This window comes from Sciurus carolinensis, chromosome 12 (genome assembly GCF_902686445.1).
Source record: "Sciurus carolinensis chromosome 12, mSciCar1.2, whole genome shotgun sequence".
Taxonomy (NCBI): domain Eukaryota; kingdom Metazoa; phylum Chordata; class Mammalia; order Rodentia; family Sciuridae; genus Sciurus; species Sciurus carolinensis.
Window position 1 is genome coordinate 76798376 of NC_062224.1, and position 26499 is coordinate 76824874.

Here is a 26499-nt window from a genome sequence, read left to right on the forward strand (position 1 = left end):
CAGAGCACAAGAGTAGGACATAAGTTAGAAAAAGGCCTTGATGGCAGGATACTTAATATCTTTGACTTCTATAAAAATAGGGTATTGAATCAAGTGATCCCAGAATTTCACAGCTCTGTAATTAGAAATTCCTATATTTGCTATATTCAAGGAGTGGTTTTATCTGACAAGAAGCCTACAATGACATCCATTTTAATCCAGTTCCTTTACAGTTCCCAGGATACCATCTGTAGTTGTTTTGGATTTTACACTTTTTCTGTCAATTTTTATTAATATTTTTATGGAAGAGTCCTATTTTGATTTTAGATCTTAGACATTACTTAACTGTCAGCACGTACCTAAAGTACCTTGACAAGGGAAAGAGAAATGGTAGCATAGGTTGATAGTGGGGTCAAGGTAAAAATTTTTGTCAAGTTTATTGTTAGAGATTTTCTCATAAAACTTAAGAAAACTGAACCTATAAACTGAACTGCTTTTGAACTATATGAATGAATTATAATCTGTCTTGCTTTTTTCAGCTTGTTCAGGAAATGTGGGTTCTTCCCCCAGATCTTCAGATTTAGTCAAATTAGCCCAAGAGTGCTGTTACCATAACAACAGGGGCATCGCAGCTCATGGAGTAAGAGTCCTAACAAATATAACTGTTTCTTGTCAAGAAAAGGGTAAGTTTCGGGGGCTGGGGTAGTAGCTCAGTGTTAGAGTGCTTGCCTAGCTTGTGTGAGGCACTGGGTTGGATCTTCAGCACCACATTAAAATAAATAACCTGAAGGTATTGTGTTCATCTACAACTAAAAAAAAGATATATTAAAAAGGGTAAGTTTGGTCAGGACTGATGCTTATGTATAATTTTGGATTAGAGCTCGGGCAGAATTCTGTGTTTTGGTTTTTTAATACCTTATTATTTTTAGCCTGCGTGCTTTGATCTGTAGTTGCTTCTTTTACAGTGTTCTTAGAGCAGGCTTCTCAATGCTACTTAGTCCTTGTGAAAAATAATACAAATTTGAGGACCTTGATACTGGGATTGTGAAATTGAAAAGTTTTAGGAGGCCCAGGCGCAGTGGCACACCACTTGTAATTCCAGCAACTCAGGAGGCTAAGGCAGGAAGATCACAGATTTGAGATCAAATTTGCCTCAGCAATTCAGGAAGTCCTAAGCAACTTGGTGAGACCCTGTCTCAAAATAAAAAATAAAAAGGAGTAGGGATGTAGCTCAGTGGCAAAGCACCCGTGTTTCAATCCCCAGCACCAAAAAAAAAACCAGAAAGAAAGAAATGTTTAAGGAGCATTATCCATTTCCTCCCACTGCTTACCTTTGCTTGTTTCATGGTGTTGTGAAAAGGGATTGCTTAAAACTCTACCTCTGTGGTATAAGACAGTGTATTCATACAGAAACCTAGAAAAACTATTTAACTCATTAAGGTGTTTAACAAGTAATTTCACTAGAGGCAAAGTAAATTAACAGCAACATGAGCTAAATTTTCTTCTTTCTTTTTGGTACTGGGCATTGTACCCAGGGGTGCTTAACCACTCAGCCAACATGCAACCCTTTTTAAATTTTATTTAGAGACAGGGTCTTGCTGAGTTGCTTAAGGCCTGGCTAAAGTTGCTGAGGCTGGTTTTGAATTTACAATCCTCCTGCCTCAGCCTCCCCAGTTGCTGTGGGATTACAGGTATGTGGCATCAAACCCAGCTTATGAATTAAATTTTTGCAAAACTCATTTCTAGACATATGTAGTATTAAACTGATTGACATAGTCAAGGAGGACATGCAGATAAACTTATGCACATTTTTTTGTGTATTCCCAACAATTTTGGACCTGAAGACATGAGAGATTTCATGCCCATGTTCAAAAACAGAAAATGCATCTTTTTTATTTATTTATTTTAAGTACCAGGGATTGAACCCAGGGGTGCGTAACCACTGAATCACATCCCCACCCTTTTTAATTTCGTATTTAGAGACAGGGTCTCACTGAGTTGCTTAGGACCTTTTTCTAAGTTGCTGAGGCTGGCTTTGGACTTGTGATCCTCCTGCCTCAGCCTCCTGAACCACTGGGATTACAGGCGTGCCCCACTGCTCCCAGTTCAGAAAATACATCTTGAACACTGTGTTTTAGTGCTTATTTTGATCTTTTTTTTTTTAATTTATTTTTTGTAGTTGGAGATGGACAGCATGCCTTTATTTATTTTTATGTGGTGCTGAGGATCGAACCCATTGCCTCACATGTGCTAGGCAAACACTACCGCTAAGCTACAACCCCAACCAACCCCTTATTTTGATCTTTATTAAGAATCACAAGCCCAGCAGCCCAACTGCTTATTTCTGGTACCTGTATTTTTCTAGCACCATGACCTTCACTGATCTTTTACCCTATTTGCCAAGCTCCCACACACTAACTTGAGAAAAATTTCTTAGCCATGCACTGTGGCTCATACCTGTAATCCCATTGACTCAAAAGACTGAAACAGAAGGATGACAAGTTTGAGGCCAATCTCAGCATATTAGTGAGACCCTCAGCAATTTAGACCTTGTCTCAAAATTTTAAAAAATAATAATAAAAAGGACTGGGGATGTAACTCAGTGGTAAAGTGCCACTGGGTTCAATCCCTAGTACCAAACACAAAAACAAAAATATTTCATAAAATTTTATGTTGATTCTGATTTGAATAATTTAAACCTATCTTATTTGGATATAGTAAAAAATATTTTCTTCCAAGTAATATAGAAGACTGCTTTATGTTCTCAAAGATCACACATATGCACCTAAATATAGTTAAAATTCATTTGTAATGATCTAGACCCTCCAGGGGTATGGTAGCTCTATGGTAATGAAAAGATGCAATAATACTGCTAATACATGAAGTATCTAAAGGGTTCATGCCTTAAAGTCAGACTTGGAAACGTTAATAAGTTTGTGTAGAGTCTTCATTACTTCATAAGTTTGTGTAGAGTCTTCATTACTTCATAAAAGTAGTTGATTTGTCAGAAGCTGATAACCATTAAATCTGAGAGAAATGGACTATCTACATAATTTGTCTGATTAGGATGATTAATATATACTACATAGTTTTTCTGTTCTTAGTATTTTCCTTAGCTGGCAATGCTGTTTCAGTTTTGCTTTATTTATAACTTTATGGTTTTAGCTTTTTGATTTGATTTAGTGTATATATTTTTATAATCTTCAATGAAGTGGTAGAAAGAAGTCTGAAGATAGCCTTTACATTTCAAAAATAACGCCGCATGTGCTTTTTCAAGCACAATGCTGCATATGCTTTTTCAAGCAGGGTTAGCTTTGCACATTTAAGCATTTTCTGTATCTTAGGCTTGTGTGTGTGTGTCTGTGTCTGTGTGTAATTCTCTACTTAATCACCCTAAAATTTAGTGCTTTTCTTCTAGATCTTGTGGCACTGGAGCAAGATGCTGTCTTTGGCCTGGAATCCCTTCTGGTGCTTTGTAGTCAGGATGATAGTCCAGGTGCTCAGGCCACTTTAAAGGTGAAAATATCATTTAATATAATGCCTATTTTCATTGCCTAAACTAGGGAGTGACAGTCTTTCAGTAAAGGATCAAATGATATTTTAAGTTTTGCAGGCCATATGCTTTCTCTTAAAACTACTCAATTCTGCCACTGTAGGGCAATATCTACTGTGTAAAAAATGTTTCAGGTAAGGAGGAGAGGATATCTGTTCCAATAAAACTTTACTTACTTAAAACAACTGGGAGGTAAGGTTTGGCCAATAAACAAGTTTGTCAGCTCCTGGCTTAAATAAGCATTTGCCATTGCTCTTCACTTGAAAACTAGTTTTTGATAGCCTTGGCCCATTTTGCCATCGGCTTCAAGTATTAAATTATAGTAGACACATTTGATGGTCCTAGACACTGTAAAATAAATAGGCAGAACTCTGTACTCGTAGAAATTTTAATCTGAGGTAATACTAATAAGACCACAGTTTGTTAAGACTTTTTGTTGCTGTGGCCAGTATACCTGACAAGAACAATGTAGAGGAGGAAAAGTTTATTTTGGTTCATGGTTTCAGATGTTCAGTCCATGGTTGATCAACTCCATAACTCTGGGCCCAAGGTGTTGTAGAACATCATAGCAGAAGGGCATGACAGAGGAAAGCTACTCATAACATGACAATCAGGAAGCACAGATAGAGTACTCTACTCACCAAGAACAAAATATAAACCCCAAAGGCATAACCCCGGGGACCTGTTTTCTCCATCCACACCCTACCTGCTTGTAGATACCACCCAGTTACTCCATATCTGTGGATTAATCCATTGATTGGTTATACCTCATAGTTTAAGCATTTCAAATTTTGAGGGATGCTCCATATCTAAACAATAATAACCATTAAAAAATTGATGGAATGACTACAGCAAGCATATTAATGTATAAGTATTCATTAATTTTTTGGAGTGTAGAAGCCCTAGTTTATAAGCAAAGAGAAGAACCATTAAGAATTTTCACCTTCAGTCAGTATGGTGGTGCACACCTGTAATCCCAGTGACCAGAAAGACTGAAGGAGGGGATTGCAAGTTCAGGGGCAACCTGGGCAACTTAGTAAGACCATGTCTCAAACTAAAATAGAAAGGGCTAAGGGTGTAACCCAATGGTAAAGCACCCCTGGGTTCAATTCCCAGTACTGCCAAAAATAAGAATTTTCACCTTAAGTACAGAAGTTATCTTAGATATGTTTCAGATTTTTAAATGTGAAATGAAACTACTGTTATTGGAGTGAAACATGAAATATAATCTGTGATGATGAAAAATTAGTAATTGAAAAAACATAATTAACACAAGTAAAAAATATTAGACGTACTGGAGAATATAAGAATTTAAGCTTATCTAAGTATGGTTTGAAAGAGGCATTGACCATTCTGCATGTTAAGAAAAGGTGTGGTGTGATCATAGTGATGAATACTAACAATGATACCATTAATAATATTTGATGTAGAGGTGAGGTGGTTAAAGGAAATAGGCAATACATGTTTGACAATACATTCTGAGAGGATCCTCAGAATCTCCTTAGAATTACAGTACATTTAAAACAAATTTTAAAGCATAAAACAAATCCTTTTGCCGATTGTAGGTTTCCATAAAACACTGGACTTGGCACAGTAGGACATAGATGATTAAGAAAGGTCTGTACATTTAAAACAAATTTTAAAGCATAAAACAAATCCTTTTGCTGATTGTAGGTTTCCATAAAACACTGGACTTGGCACAGTAGGACATAGATGATTAAGAAAGGTCTCTGTGTTAGAGGAGTTTCCCATCTGGAGTAGGATGTTGACATTCATAAAAGGGACTATAATACCAAGCCGAATGCACTAATTTCTCTGGTGTGTAAACAAAGGAACAATTCTAATGAGAGAACAGAGTTGGGAGTGAGATCATTTTAATGAAGAATATTAGGGAAGGCTTCAGTGTGTTGATGTCATATGAATCGACCCTTTAAAGACAGATTAGAATTTTAGTAATTAGGAAAATTATTTGAGCCCAAGGAACCACTGTTATAAAAGACTTCAAAGCAGAAATTCACCTGTTATGTAGGAAGAATGGTGAGTAGCCCATTATGACTAGATGACATAATAGGAAATTGGAAAAGTAGTTGTACACTTACTTTTGTCACTGTAACCAAAATACCCAATAAGAACAACTTAGAGGAAGAAAGTAGTGGAAGTACAATTATGGCGATGTTTGGCATATATTTACCTCCTCAGCATTATTCCTTATGATCTACATCTTGCCTTTTTTGTTTTTTTTAATGATCTTAGGTTGAAGTGAACAGGTGATAGATTGATATACAATCCTGACTTGTTACTTTAAATATGGCATACTTCATAGTCCCAATGTGAGATTCCAATGTGTGTCACATATTTCTTATGAAGTAAAAATCATGCCCACAAAAAAAAAAACCTTCCCCTTGATTTTTCTCAATAACTCATACAAATTTCTTTTCTTTGTGGTTTTACTTAACTACCTTCAAAGTATAATTAGTTCATTTTCTTCTTGGTGTGCAGATTGCTCTAAATTGTATGGTGAAGTTGGCCAAGGGCAGGCCCCATCTTAGCCAGTCAGTGGTTGAGACCTTGCTGACTCAGTTGCACAATGCTCAGGACTCTGCCCGGATCTTGATGTGCCATTGCCTGGCAGCTATTGCTATGCAGCTGCCCGTGTTGGGCGATGGAATGCTTGGCGACCTCATGGAGCTCTACAAGGTGATTGGACGTTCAGCCACAGACAAGCAACAGGAACTTCTGGTAAAGAGACATTTTTTAAACCTGCTAGAATGACAGGAGCTGGTCTGGGGGAATTAGTTTAGGCAGTCAGCTCTACTGATTGACTTTACTTAAAAAACAAACAGGTTAAAGTAATATCAAAGACCAAGAGTATTCTACATTCTGGAGAGTTGTAAGATCACCATTCCATGTCAGATTCGTTTGAAGCTAGAGCTCGGGGGCGGTGGGGGGAAGTGACTTATTCAGGCCTGTTTTATGTTTAATCCTCTAGGGGCATTGTGTAAAAGACTGACCCCCATCTCATCATTCACTATCAGAAAATGTTACCCTGATGACTAAATGGCAGTGGTCATGGAAATGACACCATGCAGTGATTATAGTGTGTATAACAATATCTTCATATGTATCAGTGATAGGTAGTTGGCCACATTTATTTTTATTGAAGTAGAATTTTAAACATGGGTTTTTTATTCTTTTTTTATTAGAACTATTTGAAGGCAGTTTTTAATTATGAAAGAAATCTAAGGAATAATACAATAAAAACTCTTGCATCCATCACCTAGCTTTATACAGAGTAAGGCACAGGAATCTATAGAAAGTATTAAAAATACAGCTGACGCACCCTAATAGCATCTACCTTCTCCCAGAAGTAACCCCCATCATAAATTTGGTATTTATCATTCCTATGCATGTTGTACTTTTTTAACCTAAATGTATGTCCCTAAGTAATATGTAGTATTACTTTGCATATTTTAACTATGTAAATATAGTCTTTTGCACTTACCAGTTTTGCTGATCATCTGTATTGATAAGTGTATCTCTCATGCAATTCACTAATGTATAATATCTCATGGTGTGATTGTACCTATTTATCGTTATGTAGACATTGTTTCTAATTATTTACTTTTATAAACAATACTGAGTTAATGGAATAAGTTGTTTGATGACTTTAGAAATTCTAAAACTAAATGTCAATGGAAAACAAAGTTTGTTCTTTTTAAAGGAACTGTAATTCATTTTTTCCCTCTTGGGTAGGTTATCTGTGATATTGGATAAAATTAATTGATTTTTCTTACTTCTTGCCCAATGTTAGGTGAGTTTGGCTACTGTGATTTTTGTAGCCAGCCAGAAAGCATTATCTGCTGAAGTAAAGGCAGTAATTAAGCAGCAGCTTGAAAGTGTCTCCAATGGATGGACTGTGTACCGTATTGCCAGACAGGCTTCCAGAATGGTATGTGTCTTTCTGAGTGACCAGAGTTGAGGGAAATGTCAGGTCATACATGGTATATATTGTGATTATTAGTCTTCATCAATAATGAAAATAAAGGTGGAAGTATTTTTTACTCATGGGTTCTAAGGTGATGAAGAAAAGTACCTAAGTTTTAACATTTCTCATGAGAGAATGGTATATTTATTTGTTGTTGGTGTTTATCAGTGTTTTGAGGAAGTTAAAATCGAGCTCAGTTTGACTTGATTGTTCATACCACTTTCATGATACCCACTGTTTCTGTCTTCCTTTATCAGTATTTTTCTTCCTTTCTTTTCCTAACCTTATCATTCTTTAAAAGAAGCAGGAAAATTGTGGTATGCTGTACCTTTCTCAGTGATATGAAAAACCTAACAATTTTTATTGTCTATTTGAGAAGAAATACAAAGGTTGATTAGTTCAGAAATCCTTTGCATCTAAGTCCAGAGACTAAAGTTTGAGAAGCATTAGTCTGGTGATTGAAGTGTACATTCTCAGTTTTTAAACTTTTTCTCAAATGAGGGAAGAGCACTATTGGCAGGATAATATTCTTTGTTATAACAGACTACCCAAGTGTCAAAGCATTGCAGGACATTGAGCATCCCTAACCCCCAGGCATTGAGTGGTGTCCACATTACCCCCAACAACTGCTCCTCCCTCTGGGGTTCCCTTCACCTCACAAAATAAATATCTCATTCAGAATGACATACAATTAAGTATTTATACTTTCTATATTTCTATTTCAGACTAAAATTCTCAACTTGGGTTATAGTTAATTGCATTTGTTTTCTCTTTGGGACTGGAACTGTTTTAGTAAAGAACTTTAGGCATATGTCACATAAAAGCAGCCAAGCATATTTTCTCTGAGGAAATATTCAGACTGAATCTCAAAGAATTATGTAACATGAGGAATGCTTGTTCAAGCTTATCTAGAATTTGGGTTTTTCTTTGACTTGCTCCATCAACCTTTAAATGCAAGAACTTCATCATGTGCCCCTTCTGTTTCTCCCTTTCTTTCTTTCTTTTTTTTTTTTTTTTTACTTCAATTTTATTTATTTATTTATTTTATTTTTCAGGGTAATCATGACATGGCCAGAGAGCTTTATCAGAGTTTGCTGACTCAGGTTGCCTCAGAACACTTCTACTTCTGGCTGAATAGTTTGAAGGAGTTCTCACATGCAGAACAGTGTCTTACTGGGTTGCAAGAGGAGAATTACAGTTCAGCACTTTCTTGCATTGCTGAGTCTTTAAAATTCTACCACAAAGGGATTGCCTCCTTAACAGTAAGTCCTTTTAATTTCCCCTTGGTAATGATGGTTTGTGTGAGAATTCTCTTTTAGGGTTATTTTACTTTAATTACTTGAGAGAACACTGCTGGTATGTATATTTGGCAATATCAAATTCATAAACAGGTCATGTAAATAAACCTTAGCCCTGTCCCTTCTTAGCATTCATAGATTGATGAAATATGTTTTGCTTTTCTATAGTGTGAGGTACCACATGTAAAAGAATTGCTGAATCCAGGATAAAGAGCATGGAAATAGGACCCCTCCTCTCTGGACTCCCATTAATAAGTTCTCAGCCTGACCCAGTACCACCATCAGACATAAACTCCTGACCTCATCTCACACCTGGCAGTTATTTGCTTAGTAAATAGAGTTTCTTACTTTCTTTTGTGATGCTAGGAATTGAACCCAAAGCCGTGTGCATGATAGGCAAGCTCTCTATTACCGAGCTACATCCCCAGTGAGTTTGTTGCTTTAAAAATACAGAAGAAATTACCAAGGTTTCTAGTGTGCCACGTTTACCTCTCTGTGATATCCAGATTAACAGTCACCTGTAATTTTTATTTTCTCTGCCAAGACAGTGCAAGGGTTGCAGAGAGGGAAAGCTTTTAATATTTCTTGTATTCTTGAAATTATATTCCTAAGTAAAATCTATTCCTGTTCCAGAAAATGGGCATTTTCTGCATCAATTGAAGGTCTTTTTCCACTTCACAGTAAAGAGATTATATAATCAACATTAAGTATTTTTGAAGTATTGTTACAGAACTTTAAAAATTGCATGTACTGAGATAGGACCTTAAAACTTTAGTGCCTGTTTACATACATTTTAACATATATAAAATATTTTTTAATGGTGGACCATCCCAGAAGAAATGCCTCAAAGGAGAAAAAAGAATAAATAGATGCCAAAAGAGACAGTGTTCAGACTACTGTGGGGCACATATTTTTTGAAGTATCCTGTATGTTTTTAACACTACAACCAATGGACAACTATTTAACAGGAGTATGTAAAGGCTTCCCTGCCCTCTTTTTTTCTTTTGAGAGGGTACTGGGAATTGAACCCAGGGCTTTACCCTTGCTAAGCTTACACTTACCACTGAGCTGCATCCTCTACTCTCCTCTCCACTTTAAAGGGTGGCAGTGTCTACCATGTTTCTTTTAATTATTCTGGGAAGAGATCATTGTTGGCTATATCAGGCTAATAAATGCTTCAGAATATTAGAAGGTATGATATTGGTTCAGATCAATAAAATTATTTCATTTGAGAGTTTATGTGGGGTAGAAAATTATTAATCATTCATTACATTAAATAGTAAAAACTGAAGGAGGCTTACAGAACAATGATGCAGGTAGAATTAATTTTATAGAAAATTCTGTTGAATATTTAATACTCTTTTAAATGATTTGTATAGTATGTGCATTTAATGAGAGTTGGCAATAATTAAGTACTAACATAGGAAGAAAGCACTTGATTTACAGACAGGATACCCTGAAGTCTCAGTTCTGCCATGAACACATGGTAACCTGAGAAAAGTCACTAAACCTCAGATGTTCTTTTAAAATGTAGTTCTTTTATTCAGCAGATTATAAGAATTTGCTATATACCAAACACAGTGCTTTGAAGATTTAAAAAAGAAAAAAAGAATTAGGAGGCTGGCACCATGCCTATAATTCTACCTTCTCTGGAGGCTGAGGCAGGAAGATCATTCAAGGTCAGACTGGGCAACATAGTGAGACTCCCATGATGGGTGGATCAGGTGGTGCATATGATTCTTCACTTGAGAATTGTGTAGAAGGGAAGGCAGCAGGATCCCTAGAGTCCTTGGAAACTTCCCACATTTCTGGTTGTACTGTACTATCAGGGTTTTTTGAAAATTGTTTTATCTGTTTGCTTGACAAGTCAAAACTTTTTAGAGCTATTTTCTGTCTGAGTTCATGTCATTTTCTAAGCATGAACTTCCTGATAAAAACTGTCCTGATCTGAGATTGTACAAGTATCATGCTTTTCACTCTCTTCAGACAAACTAAAGTTCAAAATTCTCTGCTTATGGGGACCCCACAGCAACATTTGTGTTTAACCTCCCAAAATAATGATAAATAATAGAGTTGTCTGGCTTCTTAGAAATAAAAATTATAGTTGGTAAGGCACGCCTGTGACCCTGGCTTCTCTGGAGACTGATGCAGGAAGATCCCAAGTTTAAGACCAGCCTAGACTAACTTGGTGAGACCTGTCTCATAATAAAACACAAAAAGGGCTAAGTATGTAGCTCAGCAGTAAAGTACCCTGGGTTCAGTCCACAGAAAAGGAAAGGAAGGGGAAAGGAAAATTATGAAAAGTGTTTGTGGAATTGGGGTCTGGCTCAGTTTTAGAACACTTGCCTAGCATGCACACAGCCCTAGGTTTGATCTCTAGCACTGTAAAATAAATAAATGAATAAAATAAAGTAGTCAAATCCATAGAAACAGAAAGTAGAATGGTGGTTACTTTAGGATTGGGAGGTGGGGAAAGGGAGGTTACGACTATAGAGTTTTCAGTTCTGCAAGATGAACAGCTCTGGAGATATTTCATAACAATGTGAATATACTTAACACTCCTAAATGTATAAATATGATTAAGATGGTGAATTTTACTGGACATGGTGGTGCACACCTGTAATCCCAGCAACTTAGGAGGCTGAGGCAGGAGTATCACAAGTTCAAAGCCAGCCTCAGCAACTTAGCCAGGCCCTAAGCAATTTAGCGAGACCCTGTCTCTAAATAAAATACACAAAGGGTTGGGATGTGGTTCAGTGGTTAAGTGTTCTTGGGTTCAATCTCCTATACCAAAAAAAAAAAAAAAAAAAAAAGCTGAATTTTATGATAATGTGGTTTTTACATGTGTATTTTTTAATGAACTTACCAGGTAATTTTCTTTTTAGCCTCATGGGTTTCTTTAGCTAGCTTCATTTAGAAAATACTGCATATTCTATAAATCAGAAATTTAGTGAAGTAGCATTATATATATGTTTAAGATAAATTTAACTCCAAATGTTTAGACAAAAGGGTCGGGGGCACACAAAGAAGAAAAATAACAAATAATGAGACTGGAAAAGAGGGATGTAGATAGTGGGGACAGTTCTACCAGCCAATCATCTCAGCCCAGAGTGAGCATGAGAAGATGACGGTTCTTCCTTCGCCTGGCTGTGTTGAACTGAATGAAATAATTCCTACCTGGGGAGGGTTTGGTACAGTTCTGACTACACACAGTGTTTGTTTTATCTGCTGATCTTAGAACCCAACCTGTTTAAGCTTTAGCTCCAGTGAAAAGGAAAATAAATTATACTTCTTTTATTTCTCTTTGGCCTTAATCATAGTTCTGGAGTTTAAATTTTATTTCCTGTATTTTTTTCCATCTTTCCTGGATATACTACCTTTTAAAGTCTTTGACCTTTATGACAAATCTATCTTTTCTGTGTTGTTTTTGAACATGTGTTCTATATCTAACATTGATTTCGTTCAGTATAACACAGTCCAGGATGGAACATCACTTTCAAGGTTATCATTAATAAAATATTTCTTGTTAGGCAGAAATATATCCAGAGTAGCATCAAATCTCTCTCACTATATCTTGCTTATCTTTCAGTTTTATAATGCATGTTGGAACAATATTACCAGTGTTTTTTGTCTGGTAAGATGGTCTGTACTGTATTTATATAACAGTATCATATATACTTACTTGTATGCATGTCCCTTCTGAATTTGTTGACAAGCAGTAAATTTAAAATAGCAAGTAGGAGCTAAAGGGTAGAAGAGACAGAGCAAATATGTCTTTTTACAAGAGCAAATCAGATCTCATTTAAGAAATTAAAAACAATTGAAAAGGTCTTATTAATACTTTAACATGTACTGTTTCATAATTAGAACAAAAGACCACAAAGTAAATATATTGAGTATAGTTACTACCTCTACATTATACGAAATGTTTTATCAAGGGTCTTTGCAGTTTGAGAGGGATATCAGGCAAGTGTATATTTTTATAAGGAATGTAGGGAGTAATTCCTTATTTTGTAGAGTAAAATATGACCCATCACATAATATAATTCATCATTTGGTACGAGAAGTATATTAACGTTAATATGCGATACTTGGCCAAATGGATAATACTGTAACTGACTCCTAGAACCTTAAAATCACATGTCTGGCTCTCCTGCTAACAGAGTGGTGTGAGGTAGAGTCTAAAAAACAGCATCAGCATGTTTTAGGCAGATCATGTCGTAGAGAAAAATTAATTTCTCCATGCCTCCCTTTATTGTTAAATTAACTTGTTCTTAGTATGTGCCTTTTGTTGAAAATGGCTAGGTTCTCCACTAGGACATTTGCTAAATAGATGAAGGTTTTCTTAGTTCTCTGTTCATGCTGGTTTGACTTACCATTTTTTGCCCCCTTTACCTAGCTAATGCTACTCTTTGCTATCCAAGACTTACCCCTTACACCCCTCCATCCTTATTGAAAATTTTGGCCTCTTAGGGTCTCTCAAGTGTCCATTCAGAAACTCTTTTTAAATTAATGTGGGCTTGAAGGCAGCTTTGAAGCAATTATGTGTTTTTTTTTTTTTTTAACAGTAACTGTCTAGAAACATTTTTCCTGCCCTTACCTTTCTTTTCCTTCCTGCCCAACTTTTCAAGACAATATTAATTATTTCAATAATTAGAAAGGGAGGAAGGTGATAAAGGACCTTGAAAAAACAGTAATGTCATTGAAGCATCCCTCTAATGATGTCTTAAATGATGACAATCTAGCAAACCCACAGGTGGTGGGGTCTCTGTGAATACAAGAAGTAATGAACCTTTGCATGTTGATTGAACAACATTTTTCAGAGTTGATGCTGATAACAGGTTTTTCTTTCTAATAGTGCATAATTCTCTCTATAATTTAGGTGTTTATCCATTCGTGTTAAAACTGTAGTGCTTGTGAATAAACTGTGACAAATACGGTTATCTCTGGTATTCAAGAAGATTGGTTCCAGAACCCCCTGCATATACCACAAGCTGCTCAAGTCCCTTGACTAAAATGGCATATAGCATTTGTATGTAACCTAGGCACATCCTCTCTCATATTTTAAATCATCTCTAGATTACTTATAATACCTAGTACAATTTAAATGCTATGTAAATAGTTATCGTACTATGTTGGTTAGGGAATAAAGACAAGAATAAATGATCTGTCCATGTTCATTATATATGCAAGTATTTTTTAACCAAGTTTGGTTGAATCATAGACACAGAACCTGCAGATTCAGAAGGCCAGCTGTAATTAGTGCTGCCCCATCTCCCTGTTGCATTTACTTTGTCTTAAATATCTCTTTTCTTATTCTAGGCTGCCAGTACACCACTGAATCCTTTAAGTTTCCAGTGTGAATTTGTAAAACTCAGGATTGACCTTCTACAAGCCTTCTCTCAACTTATCTGCACTTGTAATAGCCTAAAGACAAGTCCCCCACCTGCAATTGCCACAACAATTGCCATGACCTTAGGAAATGACCTTCAGAGGTGTGGTCGCATCTCCAATCAGGCAGGTCTTAATTTTCTTTTCAGTGTTGTTTTTATTTTCTCTTTAGAGGTTTTTGGTTGACTATGAGATGAAAAGTTCTGAAAGGGAAAATCAGAGATTTGACTTATACGTGTGTCAAATGCTTATCCTCATCTGTCTTGCCATATAGGCTGATGGATTATTAGAGCAACAAAGTGATTGATGATGTCTCATTGGGTTCTACATATTTATTTAAGGAGAATGGAATTATATTTTAAAGAAACTTGGGAATGTTTATGAAAATTATTTTAGTAGAACTTGAAGGTAAATGTGAATATTTTTATTTCTATAGTTTAAAAATCATAATGTGAACATTTATAGTTTGGTTTGTTATCTTTGTTGATTTTATTTAACAGAGTTTTTGAAAACCAATGGTATGAACTTAATTTTCCTTTGAATTTTTATTGTTTGAGGATAGGGTTTTTAGGTTTTCCATTTTTGTATTGTTTATGCAATAACAGTAGCATGTTTGTTTGTCATAATTGGTTTTTTTTTTTTCCCTTTTCATAGATGAAACAGTCCATGGAAGAATTCCGAAGCCTTGCTTCCAGATATGGGGATCTTTATCAGGCATCTTTTGATGCTGACTCTGCAACTTTGAGGAATGTAGAACTGTATCCTAAGCTTGCTCATCATATATTTCTCATTTTTGGGAAGTATTCTTTTAAATGTAGACTAAATACTTCAGAAATGCCTGTCCACAAAAATCTATATTAGACAGCCCTCACATTTCTTATAATTAATAACTTCCCCTATGAAATTTAGCATAAACAGAATAATTTTACTTTTTAACTTAAGCCAGACTTTTAAAAAAAGTGGTGACTCAGTGGTGGTCTCCCTCTACCTCCAGGAAGAGAACTTCCGAAGCCTGAGTTGCCCAGCACAGTGACATACTCCTATAGTCCCAGCTACTTAGGAAGCTGAGACAGAAGGATCACGTGGGCCCAGGAGTTGGAGGCCAGCCTGGGGAACATAGCAAGACCCCATCTACATTTAAAAAAATAATAATAAATATCCCAAGTTCTACCAGTGTGGCATATCTTGTGCCCACTTGAGCTTCAGCAGATAATGTCACTAGAGAACATTTTGTTTCACCTCAACTTTCTCCATGGCTAACAACCCTAATTCTCATCACCTTTATTAATAATCTATTCAGTAGTTTTAGTCATCACTTTTGTTCCCTAAATCCTCTTTTAAGTTCTCCATATATTTTTTCTTCTCCCTGCCCCCACCCCCGCCAAGCAGTACCAAGGATCAATTCAGAACTCATGTATTCTAGACAAGTGTTCTACCACTGAGCCTTTCCATGTTTTCTTATTAAGAACTTCAAATCATTTTTGGAAGGAGGAAAAAAATAGTTTGAAGTTGTAGGAGTTGGCAATCAAAGTTCTTGACATTTTGGTTTACTGATGAAATTTAATGAATAATGTGAACCCTCTGCCATACAAAATGCATATTTTGCATATAATTTCAGGGGGATTGACAGACCCCTTGAGTCCTAGTAGAGGAATCATGGAGTTAAAGGTCTATAGACCAATGGTTTCTTCCTTTTTTTAAAAAACTTGTAGCAGTGAAGCCTTTTCTGTTCTATTTTCTGGTTTCAAATTCTTATGAAGAGCCTATCTAAGTCAGATAACAAGAATGAAGCATCAGGCCAGTTACCTGGTCCCCTTTCTCACATTAGACAACCTCCAAAGTACCCCTTCTGGAACAGAGTTTGAGAACTGCTAGGATATGCAGTGTATCTTTAAGAGAAGAAATAGTGCCACAGACCATTTTGAGTTCATAACATTATGATTTCACTAACAATCCTCGTTTTCACTCTTTGAGTGTTCAGATTATAAATATAAAGTCCATAGTGGTTTTCTCTTATTTTCATGTATAATCTTAACAATAATCTAGACAGCAGCAGAGCTGTTTACTGATATCTCATGCCATAGAGGCCCTGATTTTGGATCCAGAATCAGCAAGGTAATTCTAATAGTTTGCATTACAAAACACTTTCAAATATTTTATTTTCCCTAATCATTACCACAGTGTTTCAGAAAATAAATTATAACAAAAAGGAATAATTCTTCTAACATTTGCCCAAGGTCACATAACTAGTGACCAAACATAAATTTTCTGACTTGATTCTATACTTATGCCTGCCTCCTTTCTGTTTTAAAAACCTTGATTTCAATAAATGGGAAGGAGTTCTTTGCATACGAACATTCCTTCTTATATAACTACACTTTGTTATGAAAAATAGTTAATACAATTAAACTTGAACTTGAAATTTTTATTTTTTGGTTTCCCAAACCAAAGGAAGTTCCTGATTTTACTTGATTAAAATTCTTCTCCCCTCCCCTAAAAACTAATTACTTATTTAAAATAATTACATTGTCTGTAATTTGAATATCATAAGACCTGAGATTCCAAAATCAGCTTCCTCAAAGAGAATCTCATTAAAAAAGCAGTTTAAACTTCTCTACCCTACAGCGTTGACTCATCATTTTATTTCAGGGCAATTCTGAGATCTTTGCTGTCTGTTTTAAAATGATAACCACTCAGATTAAGTCATTTGGCAATTATTTTTTTCTATCTGCCCGATCCATTTTTTTTTTATTTATTTTTATTGTAAACAAATGGGATACATGTTATTTCTGTTTGTACATGGAGTAACAGCATCCATTTGCATAATCATACATTTACATAGGGTAATGATGTTTGATTCATTCCGTTATTTTTTTCCTCCCCCCCCACCCCTCCCACCTCTCTTTTCCCTCTACACAGTCCCTCCTTCCTCCATTCTTGTCCCCCTCCCACCCCCCCATTATGTGTCATCATCTGCTTATCAGTGAGATCATTCGCCTTTTGGATTTTCGTGATTGGCTTATCTCACTTAACATGATATTCTCCAATTTCATCCATTTGCCTGCAAATGCCATAATTTTATTATTCTTTATAGCTGAGTAATATTCCATTGTATATATATACCACAGTTTCTTTATCCATTCATCAATTGAAGGACATCTAGGTTGGTTCCACAGTCTGGCTATTGTGAATTGAGCAGCTATGAACATTGATGTGACTGTATCTCTGTAGTATGCTGATTTTAAGTCCTTTGGGTATAGGCCGAGGAGTGGGATAGCTGGGTCAAATGGTGGGTCCATTCCAAGTTTTCTAAGGAATCTCCACACTGCTTTCCAGAACAGCTGCACTAATTTGCAGCCCCACCAGCAATGTATGAGTGTACCTTTTTCCCCACATCCTCGCCAACACCTATTGTTGCTTGTATTCTTGATAATCGCCATTCTAATTGGGGTGAGATGGAATCTTAGTCTAGTTTTGATTTGCATTTCTCTTATTACTAAAGATGGTGAACATTTTTTCATATGTTTGTTGATTGCTTGTAGATCTTCTTCTGTGAACTGTCTGTTCGTATCCTTAGCCCATTTGTTGATTGGGTTATTTGTGTTCTTGGTGTAGAGTTTTTTGAGTTCTTTATATATTCTGGAAATTAGTGCTCTATCTGAAGTCTGAGTGGCAAAGATTTTCTCCCACTCTGTAGGCTCTCTCTTCGCACTGCTGATAGTTTCCTTTGCTGAGAGAAAGCTATTTAGTCTGAATCTATCCCAGTTATTGATTCTTGCTTTTATTTCTTGTGCTGTGGGAGTCCTGTTAAGGAAGTCTGATCCTAAGCCAACAAGTTGAAGATTTGGACCTACCTTTTCTTCTATAAGATGCAGGGTCTCTGGTCTGATTTCAAGGTCCTTGATCCATTGTGAGTTGATTTTTGTGCAGGGTGAGAGATAAGGGTTTAGTTTCATTCTGTTGCATATGGATTTCCAGTTTTCCCAACACCATTTGTTGAAGAGGCTATCTTTTCTCCATTGCATATTTTTGGCCCCTTTGTCTAGTATTAGAAAATTGTATTTATTTGGGTTTGTGTCCGTGTCCTCTATTCTGTACCATTGATCTACCTGTCTTATTTTGGTGCCAATACCATACTGTTTTTGTTACTATTGCTTTGTAGTATAGTTGAAGTTCTGGTATTGCGATACCCCCTGTTTCATTCTTCCTGCTAAGGATTGCTTTAGCTATTCTGGGTTTCTTATTCTTCCAGATGAATTTCATGATTGCTTGCTCTATTTCAGTAAGGTACGTCATTGGGATTTTAATTGGAATTGCATTGAATCTGTATAGCACTTTTGGTAGTATGGCCAATCCTATCTGTCTATCCAAGAACACGGGAGATGTTTCTATCTTCTAAGGGCTTCCTCACTTTCTTTCTTCATTGTTTTGTAGTTTTCATTGTAGAGATCTTTTACCTCTTTGGTTAGATCGATTCCCAAGTATTTTATTTTTTTTGAGGCTATTGCAAATGGGGTTGTTTTCCTCATTTCCCTTTCAGCTGTTTCGTCACTTGTGTATAAAAATGCTTTAGATTTATGTGTGTTGATTTTATAGCCTGCTATTTTGCTGAATTCATTGATGAGGTCTAGACGTTTTCTGGAGGAGGTTTTTGGATCCTCTAAGTATAGAATCATGTCATCTGCAAATAGTGACAGCTTAAGTTCCTAGTTTCCTATTCATATCCCTTTAATTTCTTTAGTCTGCCTAATTGCTCTGGCTAGAGTTTCGAGGATAATGTTGAATAGAAGTGGTAAAAGAGGATATCCCTGTCTTGTTCCCGTTTTTAAAGGGAATGGTTTCAGTTTTTCTCCATTAAGAATGATGTTGGCCATGGGCTTAGCATAAATAGCCTTTACAATGTTCAGGTATGTTCCTACTATCCCTATTTTTTCTAGTGTTTTAAGCATGAAGGGGTGTTGTATTTTGTTGAACACTTTTTATGCGTCAATTGAAATAACCGTATGATTCTTATCCTTAAGTCTGTTGACATGATGGATTACGTTTATTGATTTACGAATGTTGAACCATCCTTGCATTCCAGGGATGAACCCCACTTGATCGTGGTGCACAATTTTCTTAATATGTTTTTGGATACGGTTTGCCAATATTTTGTTAAGGATCTTTGCATCTATATTCATCAAGGATATTGGTCTAAAATTTTCTTTCCTTGATGTGTCTTTTCCTGGTTTGGGTATGAGGGTGATATTAGCTTCATAAAATGAGTTCGGTAGGGTACCCTCCTTTTCTATTTACTGGAATACTTTGAGAAGTATTGGAATGAGTTCTTCTTTGAAGGTCTTGTAGAACTTGGCTGAGAATCCATCTGGTCCTGGACTTTTCTTGGATGGTAGATTTTTAATGGCTTCTATTTCATTGCTTGATATTGATCTGTTTAAATTGTGTATGTCCTCCTGGTTCAGTTTGGGAGGAGCATATGTCTCTAGAAATTTGTCAATGTCTTCGGTATTTTCTATTTTGTTGGAATACAGATTTTCAAAGTAGCTTCTCCTTATGTTCTGTATCTCAGTGGTGTCTTTCGTGATATTTCCTTTTTCATCATGTATTTTAGTAATTTGAATCTTCTCTCTCCTTCTCTTTGTTAGTGTGGCTAAGGGTTTATCTATTTTGTTTACCCGATCCATTTTAATATCTTCATTTCTTGTTTTAATGGAACTTAAATTATAGGACAGTGCATAAAATAGAGCTTTGGACCCAGTAGTAATGTGAATCCCTTTCTCTATGACATGTTTACTCTCACAGAGGCCACATATATATAAACTGTGGGTAGAGAGTGATCCCTGTTTCCTAGAGTGTTTATGAAGATTAAATGAAATCACCTATAAAAGTGTCTGGTAAAGTGCCTTACACATAATAGGCATTAAAAGGATGTAAGGGTATAATACCAGTGCTATGCCCAACATATTTAAATTACCTGTATTGCATTTTCAACTGGCCCTCTTAAAGTTTAGTTAGCATGTAAGGGTTTTACCTTCCTAGCTCAGAAATAATTCAGAAATGTGTGAAGTTTGAAGCAAAAGGAAAAAAAAGGAAGGAACTTTTTAAACTTTGCCCAGCATGCTTTGTATACCACCTCTTCCCTGCACATTCCTGTGCATTTCATTTCCAGGCTTTAGATTCATACCATCTCCCCAGTCATGAATGCCCCTGTACTTTACATCTCTCCAAATCTTATCCATCCTATTTCATGTTGTGATTTGTTCAGGAGCAGTCTCTCCTATGGCACTCATCAGCTGTCTTGGTATTCTGATCTGTTATTCATGTATCTAATTGCTAATTTGGCACTTATCTTCTGACTTTATTGATAGTTAACTTTTCTAATGTCTTGTGCTGCTTTTGCCTCATGGCAATGATAAGTTTAGTACTTTTAATATTACCTAACAACCAAAGTGGTTAATTACATCATTTGAAGTCAGATCTGGGTTAAAATTTCAGCTTGCTACTTACTAGTTAGATAAATGTAGGTAATTAACCTCTGCAAGCGTCAGTTTCCTTATCTGTAAATGGCAATTATTTCTTTGTTTTAAAAATTAAATATGAATGTATGGAAAGTACCTGACACATTTAGGTATTGAAAGAGTTACCATTTTGGTTGATTGATACTGATCTTTACTTCAGTTTCCAGGAATATGGATCTAGTGGAGCAGCCAATGCTGATAGTGAATATGAGAGAAGAATGATGTCTGTGTATAATCATGTCTTGGAGGAGGTGGAATCGCTCAATAGGAAATACACCCCTGTTTCTTATATGGCAAGTAGTGCTTGTTTTATTGAATTTTTACTTATTGCCTTTTTATAATGCAGAAGTGGGTTTTTCGATCTTGACACTTATAACTGTGTGAACTCAACAAATTAACCTCTGTGCTTATTTCCTCACCTGTAGAACAGGGTTAATAGAGTACCTACTTCATGACATTGTGACAGCACTTAATATATCAGTTCCTGCCAGATCAATTCTTGTCTTTTAGTAGACACACTCTTTGATCTTTAACCTACTGAATCTCTGCTACTTTGACCTGTTGAGCACTAAATACTTATTAAATCTTCTCCCTTGACTTCCCAGTGGTAGGATAGACTAACAAACTCTCACATATTTTCTCCTTTTGTCTGACTATTCCCTGGTGTCTCAGCTCAGACTTCTGTAACAGAATATGACACACTGGCTAGTTTAAAGAACATTTCATTTCTCATAGTTCTGGAGGCTGGGAAGTCTAGGATCAAAGTGTCAACAGAGTCAGTGCCTGGTGAGGATCTTTCCCTGACTTGCAGGTGGCCATCTTCTGACTATGTTCTTCTGACTATAGAATACTTTGGTCTCTTTTCCTTTTCTTTAAGGACACTAATCCCATCTTGGCGGCCTCCCCAAATACTATCACATTGGAAGTCAGTGTTTCGGTTTGAGGGGACACAAACATTCAGTCCATAACAGCCAGTCTCTGAGCTGTACACCTTGGACAGTTTGTCTTCTCCAGCTCACATGTTAAATGCTGGTATTTCCTGTAGCCCTTTCCTGTTTCCTACCTGTTTTATACTCTTTTTCTTCGTTAAATTTACTAGAAGAAATGGAAGGATGTATCCTTCATTAAGGAGTTAGATTAGATTTAGGGGTAGATGCTTTCCTTGACATGCTCCTTTTCTTGTAAAGTTAATAGTATTTGCTGAATTGTTAGTATTTGACACTGAGATTGTTTGCCGAGAGAGATTGTAAAGTCTATCTTTGAAGAAAATCCACATATCTTTGTGAGAAGTGATCATTTTGATACCCCTCTAAGCATCACCCAAAGGAATTAAGTAGGTGCCAACCAATAATTCCACTTTGATGTAGCTGATTCTGCTGAATATAATGGAGAGAATGGAAGTTTCTCCCTAGGAGGAGACATAATACAGAGCAAAGAACCCTAGGATCATTCACAACTACATTCAGATTCTTGCTCTGTCTTTAAACAGCTCTGCAATTTGAGATAAATTATGTAACATCTTTTTATATGAAGTAGAAAAAAAATACCAACCTCATAAGATTACTGTGAAGTTTAATAGAAATAATGTATATTATCTAGCACAGGGTCTGGCATGTAAGTAGTAGTTAATCAACATTAATTTCCTTTTTCTCTCTTTCCAAATTTCTTAGATTTGATACTTTGTGATCCCCAAATAGTTCAAAAATTTAATGGATCCTAGGAATAGAAAAAAACACAGGGCCTTCCCTTAGGTTATCCATAGTCTTAAGAAGAAAAGATTTTGGCTGGGCATAGTGGCTTATGGACTAAGACTGGAGGATTTACTGTACTGTTTCTGTTCCTCTGCAGTTATGCTAGGATTTTCAAAATTCAGCTAAATGTGTGAAATAGATTTTTAAAATATTTTATTCAACTTTCATAATTTCATAAGGGCAGATCATATAGTCATCTCTAATCTGAATCCTGGTAAATTTCCACCATTGCATATTTTTGGGAACCTATGGCCATTGGGACAGAGAAGTCATCTAGTGGAGATGGAATGAAAGAATGAATCAGCTTAAAGCTAGGGTTCTGCATGGAATCTGGTGTCAGTCTTTGGGTGACTGTGTACTACTCTGGCTTCTTTACCATATTTTTTGTCATACTCTGCCATGTGAAACTTTATGTTTTAGTGCCTCAGATAGTTGCATAATAGTATGGCTTTAAATACTATAGGAAATGAAATTTGCCTAATACTTGGCCTTGAAGAACATGGATTTTCTCCCTTTTGTCATTTATTTCTTATTGACTATAGTTCAAGTTAAAGTAGAATCTGTAATTGTACACCTTGACATGAATGATTGAGTAGATATACACAGTTTCTAGATGTTGTACCTGTTTCCTGATTGGTGTGGGTTTTTGTTGTACTCTAAGCATTCATAGTTTTAAACTTCTTCATGAATGTACCATTTGTTGATGAAATCTGAAACTTATTTTCAGTTGATTTTTTTCTTCTTCCCCCCAGCATACAGCATGCCTCTGCAATGCCATCATTGCTTTGCTGAAAGTTCCCCTTTCGTTTCAGAGATATTTTTTCCAGAAACTGCAGTCTACCAGCATCAAGGTAAGTTAGGAAGAATACTAAGGTTAATATAGGTCAAAAATCCAACTAACTTCTGAAAATTAAATGGAACATAGCTACATTTCAGTATTTTAACTTTGGTTTTGATTAAATTTGTTGTCTTTTTAATTGCTCCCTTTCCCTTCCTTTAGCAAGGATTTGGTGAAAAAAATGGGATTTCAGAGTTAAATCTTCTCCTTTTTTAGCTGTCAGTACCAAATACAATGAGACAGGCATTGAGTAACTGCAGCCTATCCCTTGACTCTTACTTCCAGTCATAAGTTAGTAGTTTATATCATCGTTGCCTACTAGGATCTTGAACTGAGTCTTAATGTGTGATCAGTTTGTTCAGACCTAGCTTAAGCCAAATCAAGTTCAGTAAAATATAACCAGTCTATCTTCAAAGCTCTTTTGCCTTTGGATAACAACTTTTGGGAAACTAGGCAATGAGTAGAATTAGTATTTCTTAAATATTTAAACTACTCAAGATTCAAAACTTTTTTTTTTTTTTTGGCATGTGTGTTGTGTGTATAGCAGTACTGGGAGTTGAACCCAGGTGTGTTCTGCCACTGGTCTATATATTGAGATAGCATCTTACTAAGTTGCCCAGGTTGGCCTTGAACTTGGAGTCCTCCTGTCTTAACCTAACAAGTTGCTGGGATTACAGGCAAGCACCACCATGCCAGCTCAAAAGCTTTTGAAGAGCAAAAAGAGAGCAGCTGGACATGAAAATTTACATTGCATTTTCCTACTGGAAGTAGTTCATTGTCAAAAAAAGTCACACCCCAAACTTTGGCAGAACAGTGCCATTGCTATCCTCTCATCCTCTGATAACCTCAAATGAAACTGAGGTTTGGAGTGAAAGACCTGGTGGTTTTTAAAAAGGGCATGAGAGGTAAGGAAGCTAGATTTTGTAGGTACTTCTCCCTGGTTGTACCAGTACAGTCAGGTCTTGGCAGGTAGAAGGATGCTTGTGTGAATGTATTACCCTGTTACCAGTGATTAGCACAGACTTGTTTGTGGGAAGGAAACTTACTGTTGGTTTTTTACATTTATTTTAATGTTCCCATTTCAGCTTGCTCTGTCACCATCCCCTCGGAACCCTGCAGAGCCTATTGCTGTCCAGAATAACCAGCAGCTGGCACTAAAGGTAGAAGGAGTGGTTCAGCATGGATCTAAACCAGGGCTGTTTCGCAAAATTCAGTCTGTCTGTCTGAATGTTTCTTCCACTCTACAAAGTAAATCTGGACAAGACTACAAGGTACTTTAGAAAAGAGGCAGAATTGTGGTGCAGATTTACCAGCTCATTAATGGGAGTTTTTCATGGTCAAGTAGATTGCAGTTACACCTCCAAAGGAATCAGATGAACATAAATTAAAAGCACATATTGGGGTTTGAGGAGACTGTTAACCAGTGCTTCTCTTTTACCTGCCTGAACCTGTTAATAAAGAGACAAAGCATCCAGGCAGACTTATGAGCTTGATTACTGTTAGAGCTGTGGGAAAACGTGACTCAGGTGCCTGGCAGTGACTTTTTAATTTTGTACCTCTGATTAAATTTTCCCACCTGGCCTCAGCCCAGGTCCCCATACCCCATTTTTTGCCCTGCATTGAGTAGTCAACAAGACTCACCTGCTCCCTCAGTGGCCAGCACAGTTCATCTAATGAAAGCACGCTACATGTGGAGGAATGCTGCACCTGTACATATATATAGCAATAACAGTTATCAGAAAAAATCAGGTCTTTTCCTTAATGATGTTTGCTACCTTTGGAAGTCACGAGGTAGGTAAGTATTAACCAAATCCAGGTTTATATTGTTGGTGAGAGCTAGGATGCTGAATGTGTGCCCACAAAATATCAGTGTTTCTTCTTTTGGTAGCAGGGATTACACCCAGGGTTGCTCTACCTCTGAGCTACATCCTCAGCCCTTTTTTTGTTTTTTGAGACAGGATCTCATTAAGTTCTATAAGCTGGCCTTGAATTTACAATCTTCTTGCCTCAGCATCCGAGTACCTGGAATTACAGGCTGGTGCCACCACACCCAGTAGTGTTCCATTTTTATACATCTTTCCAATTCCTTGATGATTTATTCACAAAGATAAACAGTAAGTGGAGCAAGGGAACAAATCTACTGCACTTGTACTAGCACAGTTGTTCAAATGCCCAGATTAATTGTGTCCAGGTTTATTGTAGCATGTTTGAACTAAGATCTTCATAGCAAGGAAGAGGGGTATCAGTGAGGGTATTAAAAAAAAAAAGCATTTTGTTTTCTTAGATGGTTTTATGCTGAAACAAGAAAACAAGGAAGGACTGGTATAATGGTATAAGCCATCATTACTTTCTTTGGTAACTACCTCTTACTCTAGCACTCTGCTCAGCCTTCCTTTTCTTCCTCTCTTTTCATTCATGACCCAAAGCACAGTGCCTTAAGTCACTAATAAGTAAATATTTGGTGAATGATTAAAAAAATCATTTACTCTGCAGACTATATTTGTAGTACAACCGTTACAACTGAGTAATCTTAGCTGTCAAGAAGATTGTAATGAGAGTTCACAGTTTTTTATCCTAGTCTGCAGCTCTGCCCTCACTTTAGATTTGAAACAATAACTACAAATCACTTTTTTGCTTATATGTAATAATTTCCCCTTTTATTGATGTAGTTCACAAGTGATATTGTTTAAAGTCAGCATTAAGCTATGTGGTTCATTACTTTTCTGTTTTAATTGCAGTGAGATTCCAACTTAAAAGGCATTCATCTGTTAAGGTTAATCAAATCTCCTAGGCCTATTTCTGATGCCTTTAAGGAAGTTCTTTTTTGGTGGGACTGTTATTTTAGGGAAATAAAAAGCCTACAGGAGCCAGTCACGATGGCATACACCTGTAATTCCAGTGACTCAGGAGGCTGAGACAAAAGGATCACATGTTTAAGGCTCCCTATCTCCAAATAAAAAAGGCTGGGGATGTAGCCCAGTGTTAAAATACCCCTGGTTAAATCCCTAGTGCAGAAACAAAAAACCTACAAAAGCCATATGTGAACATGTGAATATGTGAAATAAAGCACCCATGCCACAAATAATTCTAAAATCTTGAATTGGTTGGTGACTTCTTCATCAGTGTTACAGGTAAGATGTCTCTGAATGACTTCATGATAACTGCTCATTGAGACACTTTTTTTTT

At 36.4% G+C, this 26499-nt stretch overlaps 1 protein-coding gene across 1 annotated transcript in view; it reads left to right on the forward strand.

Moving 5' to 3' along the window:
• Positions 1 to 26499, forward strand: part of Ints7 (integrator complex subunit 7) — an 80617-nt gene that overhangs the window by 48494 nt on the left and 5624 nt on the right. Inside the window, exons 9-19 of the mRNA XM_047521078.1 lie at positions 519 to 662; positions 3398 to 3495; positions 6032 to 6271; positions 7344 to 7481; positions 8573 to 8779; positions 14138 to 14332; positions 14861 to 14964; positions 16253 to 16321; positions 20885 to 21017; positions 23228 to 23326; positions 24399 to 24584. Of these exons, the coding sequence (XP_047377034.1) occupies positions 519 to 662; positions 3398 to 3495; positions 6032 to 6271; positions 7344 to 7481; positions 8573 to 8779; positions 14138 to 14332; positions 14861 to 14964; positions 16253 to 16321; positions 20885 to 21017; positions 23228 to 23326; positions 24399 to 24584 (1613 nt within the window). The remainder of the gene's footprint in view (positions 1 to 518; positions 663 to 3397; positions 3496 to 6031; positions 6272 to 7343; positions 7482 to 8572; positions 8780 to 14137; positions 14333 to 14860; positions 14965 to 16252; positions 16322 to 20884; positions 21018 to 23227; positions 23327 to 24398; positions 24585 to 26499) is intronic.